This window comes from Diplotaxodon limnothrissa, linkage group LG6, assembly GCF_057381915.1.
Source record: "Diplotaxodon limnothrissa isolate DT_005_m linkage group LG6, D_limnothrissa_male_GT1.1, whole genome shotgun sequence".
Classification (NCBI taxonomy): domain Eukaryota; kingdom Metazoa; phylum Chordata; class Actinopteri; order Cichliformes; family Cichlidae; genus Diplotaxodon; species Diplotaxodon limnothrissa.
In genome coordinates, this window is record NC_140601.1 from 40,512,620 (window position 1) to 40,520,621 (window position 8,002).

The 8,002-nt window shown below is 39.0% G+C and overlaps 1 protein-coding gene across 1 annotated transcript; it reads left to right on the forward strand.

Annotated features, from left to right (window-relative positions):
• The first annotated feature begins 636 nt into the window (after positions 1-636).
• On the forward strand, positions 637-7,637 carry LOC146631226 (nicotinate-nucleotide pyrophosphorylase [carboxylating]-like). The gene is made up of 5 exons (XM_085356445.1): positions 637-689; positions 3,765-4,021; positions 5,428-5,738; positions 7,164-7,295; positions 7,377-7,637. The coding sequence occupies exons 2-5, from the start codon at positions 3,766-3,768 to the stop codon at positions 7,602-7,604; spliced, it is 927 nt and encodes a 308-aa protein (XP_085212571.1). The 5' UTR covers positions 637-689; position 3,765; the 3' UTR covers positions 7,605-7,637.
• The last annotated feature ends 365 nt before the right edge of the window (positions 7,638-8,002 follow it).

Consider the following 8,002-nt stretch of genomic DNA (forward strand, 5'->3'; position numbering starts at 1 on the left):
CTCATCTACCACCCCAAAGCAAACCAGTGACTCTGTATAATCATCCTTCCCACACATCTCCAGGTGAGGAACCTCGCTCACCTTGCATGACTCGCCTTGTGGATTCTTTAATAGTCTCACCTGGTCTAACCAAACTCTGCTCTCTCCCGGTGAGATCTCCCTCCATCCTGTCCAATCTCCCAGCTGTCCTCGCTGACATCCCCTCCTGTGCTTGTTTTCCTTGAGCTAAAGAAACTGTTGAACCGTATCACTGGAAAGGGGCTCAAACTCACTTCTCTTTGGCTCTTAAAAACCAAAAAAACCAAAAACATGTTCTGTTCAATGTTATTGAAATGCTAGAATTACTAGAAGTCGAATAATGCTTAATCTATTTTAATCACAATAGGACCAGGTGACTCATTCACTGAATCTGTAACCTGTAATATTTTATTAACACACTAAAAAGTCTCGGCGTGTTTTTCGGATGTATTGGCTGAAAACTTTGAATTTATTGCAGGTCGTTTTTACAAATAAGCAGCCTGACCTCAGCAACCTTTAAATCAGACGTGGTCAAAAGGATCATTGTGAAAGCCTGCAGTGTTAACTCTTGTAAACATTCCAACATGGACTTGGGGTCAAATTCCACGTTAACATTTTTCCAGTGGCTCTCTGTGCTCAGCACTTCTACTTTGGCTAATAGAGAAGGAGACGTAAGTAAATATTTTATTTACTTTTATCGCACTGTTCCAATCATAAAACAGACTTTGAATACGCAGTGATTGTAATTATCCTTCTGCTCAACATGTTTTTGTGAAAGTTGGATTGAAGGAATGATAATGTTAAAAAAAACATGTTTTAAAGCATTTAAATGTGAATTAAAACTGTACATTTAGTGTTTTAATAAAATATGGTTAATAAGGACGTTTTACTTTTGATCATTACTGTTTTAATTAATGTTTTAAATTAACATTTTACTGTTTTATTGGATTGAGTTACACTTTAGAATTCATTTTAGTACTTGTACTGTTTTATTATTTATCATTTCTTATTTTAATGTTGTCTTATTGTATCCCTGTTTTGGTTCTTTCTGGAGATGTTCCTGTTTAAATTTGTTTACTTGAAAAACTCTTTATATAATTTTTTATATGACAAAATTTGTCATGGACAGGGAGCAACTAAAACCTAGACTGGGAAAAACTAATGAACAAACCTGAAAACATAAGGACATGGAGAATAGCGAGCAGAGAGCCGCGGAGGTTTACCAAATTACACAGACGAGCTGACAACAAACAAATAGACAGGCACACACTATAAATACACACAAGGTAACGAGGGAATGACACACCAAAGGGGAACACAGCTGAACCTAATTAGACACAACGAGACACAGACCTTCAAAGTAAAACAGGAAATTCACAAACTGTTCAACACAAACTCGGGGACACAAACAGAGCACAGGGGGGGGAGAACACATTTAGGAATAATAAAACACTAAAAATACAAGAACTAAACGCTAAGAACTAATACAAAATCAGGAGAAACTAGAAAATAATAACAATAAACTCAAAACGCTGCGTCAGCGACCCAGAACCATGACAAAATTAACAAAAACATTTCCATAGAAGTTTTATTTCTTCTCTTTGTATATATTTTCTGTTTACTTGTAAACCCATCTGTTAGTGAGAGCCACTACAGTCACAATAAGAGGATATTCTCACCTGCAGTAATTCATATTTAGCAGTTCAGCTCTGTTCAGGGTCCTAAATCATTAATGCTATCATCTGATGTAAGTTTAGGATGTGGCAGTAAGATCATCTGATCTCCCAGAATTCAGTTTAAACTTGAATCCATGCCTTCCTTAAACTAATATTTGTTTGATTAATGTGTCCGCTGGCTTCAAATCAACTTGATAAAACTTTTTTTGTAATCGTGGGTGCAGCTTTCATCTTGTTTCAAACGTCCGTGAGACTCATTGGTTCTGAACTTTGACCTGACTTTTTCTTTGTCTTTTTTTTAGTTTTAGTTTTGAATCCTGAACCAAGATTACAAAAGATTACAAGATTACACAACACCCAGTGATGAAACAGCACTTCTTGTTTTTCACTGCCATGCCTCAGCCAGAGATATATGTTAAAATCATATGAATGTCTGAGTGTCTTTTGAATGACAAAATTGTTCACGTGCACAGGAATCAGGCAAATGCACATGTCCTGAATCAATTTACTTGTGTTTATATAGTGCCAATCTCCAGATTCCAGATGCTTTATTTTGAAAGGCTGCGAACACTACTCAGTGATAGTGGGGAGGAAGAACGGCCCACTATTTAACAGGACAAAACTGTCAGAAAAACCACCCGTTTTTCATCTGTAGAAAATCAGATTGAACGTGTAGAAGTGGATTAAACTAACAGCATGAGTAATACAGTGTATCACACAGGGATCTTTTGCTGTAGATTTCACCATATCTCTCTTCCCCTCACTCCTTCCCCCTCCTCTGCCCTTTGTTCTGAACCTTTTCAGAGCAAATTACCTCACTGAGCTGAAGACTAAGATCGTCCCGCCTCCCCCGAGAAAAACACATTTCCTCTTCTCCACTTCTAGAATTAGTGTCTCAATTTCACATCATAAATAGCACTTAAATGAAGTTGTTACTTTAATTATATACCTATGTCCACCTGAAAGCAAAAATGTGACGATGGTAGAGAGAAAGAACTCCCATATAACAGGAAGAGGCCAACACCAGGGAGGGGCAGCCATGTGCTGCATACAAAGAGAGAAGGACGCAAACTTCAGGAGCGTGAACGCAAAAGTTAATGACATTTAGTGAAAGTGTACAAATCCATGACGAGTATAAAGAGGGTAATAGAGGAAAATGCGCACTGCACCATGGGAAGTCTTACAGTAGTCTGAGCCTATATCAGGATAATAACACTGAGCCCAAACTCGACCTCTGTCAAAAAGTGAAGATTTAAGGCCGATTTAAATCCTGTCCTGAATCAAAACTGAGAGCTGGTTCCACAGGAGGAGGGCCCGAGGAAGAACCACAGTGTGAGAGTGAAGCACTCTACTGTCATATGAAGTATTTAAGCTATGATGTGGCCTGATTGTAGAACTTTGTGTGAAAGATGAAGCATTTTAATTAAGTTCTGAATTTAATAGACATCCAGTGAAAAGAAGCTACTATCAGACAAATACAATCTCTCCACAGTGAAACTCACTGTGGACTTTCAGGGTTGAGTTAAAGTTTTAGGGTTAGAGCAGAAATAACAAATAATATTTGCTTGTTTTTTTAAGCATCACCTGTTTCCTGATTATTTTTTTGTGTGTGCAAATTAAAGAAGGCAGAATTCCACAATGGCTGAGATAAAAACTCACACAGCTTTACAAATAAGATGTAAATGATGTTTATGAAAATGTACGCCTGTGTATATACACACAGTGTCAGTCGTTGATCTTCACTTTTGTATGTGCCAGATTTCTGTTCCTTGAGGTTTTCACAGGCACTATTCTCTTTCTAAGTGTTTTTGATGGCAATATAAAGATTAATATCCACTATTTGTGATTTTATATAATTCCTTCACTACCATTCTTTACTAGAAAGAAAAAGGAACAAGATTTAGATTGTCTCCATGCTCAGAATTGACTCAAATCATTCATTCATGTTGTCATTAAAGGACAAGAAAGCACTTTGACTTTTTGACTTATGATCAGCTTTCATTTCTCATTTTCATGTCAACATTCCCAGCAACTAAAGTTTCTCATCACTTTCTTTTCTCTCATTTGTAGTATGTCTCCACCATGCCAACACCCGGCTGTGCACTCAGTCCCACACCACACCCTGACCCGGCTGGCACGGGAGTGGCTGGCAGAGGACACGCCAAACTTTGATCCTGCAGGAGTGTGTGTGGGCTCACGGGAAGTGGAAGCAAGGTTGTTGTGTAAAACTCCACACAGCATCCTAGCTGGGTGTCCCTTCTTCACAGCAGTGTTCACTGAAGTGGGCTGCACAGTGGACTGGATTTACCAGGAAGGAACTGAGATCGGTAGGCATTGCATAGTTCCTTCCATAGCAGTAAAATACAAGAAAAGTTCTGTGAATTTGTGTTTGTGACCTTTGCAGTAGCAAAGAACTTCACATGAGTCAGATAGCAGATAATGAATGGAAATGTATCATGTATTCTATGGGCCTTCAGAAGCCAGTTTAACATCTAACAGAAAAGGTGTGAAACCACATAAAGCTAACTTCCTGCTGCCTCTATTGCCCCACTTGTTACTTTTAGAGACTTTCTGGCCTCTGAAGCTCTGATGATTCAATGGTTGAAGGTCTGAGGGAGAAAAAACCCCTGATAATGAGAAAGTCCCAGGAAACTTAAAGTTGACGTAGGTGTAGAAGACATGACTATTTACTGTCATGGGTGGGTGTGAAACATTCAGCACTATCGAGTGTGTTTGAGTTTTTTGGAGGGTTCTTTTTCTGCTCATTCCCAGCTCCATATTTTTTTTTTTTACTGGGCACCAGAGTAGCTTTGCATGATTCACAGTTCAAAATAATCCTTATTTGTTCTACACTGGGTCTTGGTGTGACCTCTCAGCTCATCCAGTCTGAAACAAGCTATTTAACCCATCCCCGCTTAAGACAACTTTTCTCTGATTGGCTGATGTTTAAACAGAAAGTTTGAACAGCAGGTGGGTGATGTTTCTGTGCTCATCTCCAGCCGTTTGATTGAAACACTGATATTAGATCGTTACTCTCTTTGACTTCAAAAGAACAAAGAGTTAAAAAAGATAGCTAAGGTTGAGTCACCAGCCTTCAGCTCACACAGATTAATTGTTCATACTCTGACATAATCATCATCTGAAAGTTTGGCCATGTTTAATATGAACAACAGTAAATATATAACAGAAAATAATTTAACTGAATAGAATAATAGTTTAATTGTCCCACAAGAGGAAATTTGGTTGTAACACATATACAAACAGAACAGGACACAGAACAGAAACACACACAATTTTTACATATTTACATCATGGAGAATAGTTACCAAAACAGAGTTCTGTACAGTTTTTATAATTGGAGTACAGATAAATGGCAAACCCAGGTTGTAGAGTGCAAACAGAGAGCTGTATCACATACACACTAAAATGTGGGCATACAGTATACCTGAAGCAAAATCCCAAAATATTTCCAAGTAACTAGAGAACTATCTTTGGTAGGAAAACAACAATGGAGCCAAAAGGCAAAACACAACACTAAAAGAAGATTAATAGCATAACGACATATCTGCTGAAAGTATAGGAACAGGAAATGACATCAACCACTCAACAGGGAACGAATAAAAGTTTTTTTTCCATAAAGTGAAAATTCAGTTTTCTTCTTGTAAATTACTCTCAAAGTAAATTACAGACTTTTATTCAGATCCGTTTTTATATTACCTGCTTTTATCCACAGGTGAAGATGCTGTCACCCTGACGGCTGTGGTGAGGGGCCCGGCAAACTCCCTCCTCCTCGGGGAACGACCGGCTCTTAACTGCCTGGCACGGGCATCGGGCATTGCCACCCGCTGCTCTCAGCTCCAGGCTATTGCAAAGGCACACGGCTGGCACGGGGAGGTGGCTGGCACGCGTAAGACTACTCCGGGCTTTCGTCTGGTGGAGAAATATGCCATGTTGGTTGGCGGCGTGTCCATGCACAGACAAGATTTGAGTGGGATGGTGATGTTAAAGGACAATCATGTGTGGGCATCGGGAAGTATCACAGAGGTGGGCATCAAAGATCAGTACATAAAATGTAAGTAATCTAAACTCCAGCATAAAGTTCAGCAGACTGAAAGTAATGTCTTTGATAACGTTGGATCCTGAATTTTGAAGACCTGATTCAAAAGCCTCAAAAACTATCAACAAGAGACAGCAGGGCTTCATGAAACGTCTATAGGCTGTATATAAAAGAGCCACCATGATATCACCCAGTGGTTTCTGGGACCTGAAGATTCAGGTTTGTTTGGGGTTATCTTTATTTTACTATAAAATTGACAAAAATAAGAAAATGTAAAAAATAATAATCATGTTTTCAGTTTCAGACCATAAAACCAGGAAAGTGTTATCTGAGGTGATAAAATGATTATTTCTTAATAGACTTCTATACCGTCTGATTTATTTTTGCAACCAGAGTTCCTGCCCCTGCCAGCTTTAGAAAGAATGCATCCATCCAAAAGCTACTCCTATAGTTTTGAAAAGGTTTTGAGAATCAATATTTTCAATACTGCTGCACTGTTTCTAATGAAATATTTTGATTTTCTGTGCCCTCCTTGCTCCCCTTCCTCACATTCTTTGCCTGTCTTCACTGTAAGTATACAATGAAGGCAAAAACACCCCATAGATTTGTTTTGTAAATTTACAGTTACCTCAGGGAACTTTATATCAACAACAAACCTCAGACAGCCTGCACATTCAAAACCAAAAGCTTGAGGTAACGGTTTTGACTGTCAAAGGGGCATGTTTCTGTTTGCAACATCCAAACAGAAGCAGGATTACATGTAGACATGTTTTCTTTTGTTTTTGATTTGTTTTTTCTGTCATGTGTTGGCAGAGAGGGGACTCAATGCAGGAGACTGAAGCAGGCAAAAATACATGAGAAGGAAGGGTTTGGGTTTTTGTTTTTTTTTGCTGTTACCGAAATTCAACAATAAATAAACCCTGAAAGAGGAAGCAAAACAAGAATACATCACAAGAAGTGTGAGTAATAACAGAAGCAGAAGACTGAGGAAAAATGACGAAAGCAGCGACTGGCAGTATCAGTCTGCATACCTGTGTTTGCATTTTGTTTCTAAGGTGATATTTGAGAGGATGCTACGTCTAGGCAAAAGAAATATTCCTGAGTTGAATTTTTAGATTAATCTATGTAAAACTCTGTTCAGTTTTTATGGGATTTTAAGCCTTAACATAATTTTTTAACATAGTTTTACAAAAGTTGTGAAATTATTTTATTTTAAAACACTGGGATTCACAAGAGGTCATGAGATTACCGAAAGCAGTCATCCTCTTTGCACAGGAAAGCAAAGAGGAAGCTTGTCTGTTTTACTTTCCTTTATCTAGATTCTGTAGCTCAGGCCTCACAGCTCTCATCAGGTCAGCTGTGCTCACTAAAAAGCAGACAAACACAAACGCACAACCCCGTTTGCTCCCCAGGCGGTGAAAGCTGCCCGCTCGGTGTGCGGCTTCAGCAGTAAGATTGAGGTGGAGTGTCGCTCAGCAGAGGAGGGCAGGGAGGCAGCCAGAGCGGGAGCAGACGTCATCATGCTGGACAACTTTCAACCTCAGGTGGCGAATATTATAGAAACACAGACCCAGGGTGATTGTTGTTTTTGTTCCATGGTTACACTTCTCCTCTTTCACCTGCAGGAGCTCCGAGTCACAGCTCAGGCACTGAAGGAGGAGTTCTCTGCTCTTCTGATAGAAGCCAGTGGAGGAGTCACGCCAGAAAACGTAGCTCTGTATCTCTCCTCACATGTGGACATCGTTTCTCTGGGCTGCATAACGCAGGGCTGCCCAGTGGTGGACTTTTCACTCAAGGTTCAAAAGCCTGATGCTCGATTAAACAGGATGTTTAATCAACCGCAAATTGATTGATAAAAAAATCACCAATAAAACATTTCTAATAATATGCCAGACTGTGGAAAATGTGATTGTTGTGTTAACACATTAATACTTTCCAAGAAAGACTGCATTTAAAGTCGTCTGCGTTTGAGGCATCTTGTTTGCTTACTCTTTATTTCTCTGTGGTAAGGATCAGCGATGAGCCTAAAATTATGTTGCACTCTGCACAGTGTTGTAGGCCAAAGGAAAAGTCTTTCAGATCTCAAATACAATATGCCTGATTTTTTTTTTTTTTTTAATATTTCCTGTATTGCATTAATGCAATACAGGAAATATTACAGCCCAACTGTTACATTCATTACCCCAAATTTCTCAGAGAACCAAAGAGCAACAGAACTTTGTTAAAGTCCAGAATATTATATCCCTAACAG

Bases quoted from the DNA above. Each gene is read 5' to 3' on its own strand.
- LOC146631226 (XM_085356445.1), top strand. From the start codon at position 3,766: ATGTCTCCACCATGCCAACACCCGGCTGTGCACTCAGTCCCACACCAC. The intron at 4,022-5,427 runs GTAGGCATTGCA...TTTTATCCACAG, and splicing joins CCAGGAAGGAACTGAGATCG to GTGAAGATGCTGTCACCCTG. The intron at 7,296-7,376 runs GTGGCGAATATT...TTTCACCTGCAG, and splicing joins TGGACAACTTTCAACCTCAG to GAGCTCCGAGTCACAGCTCA.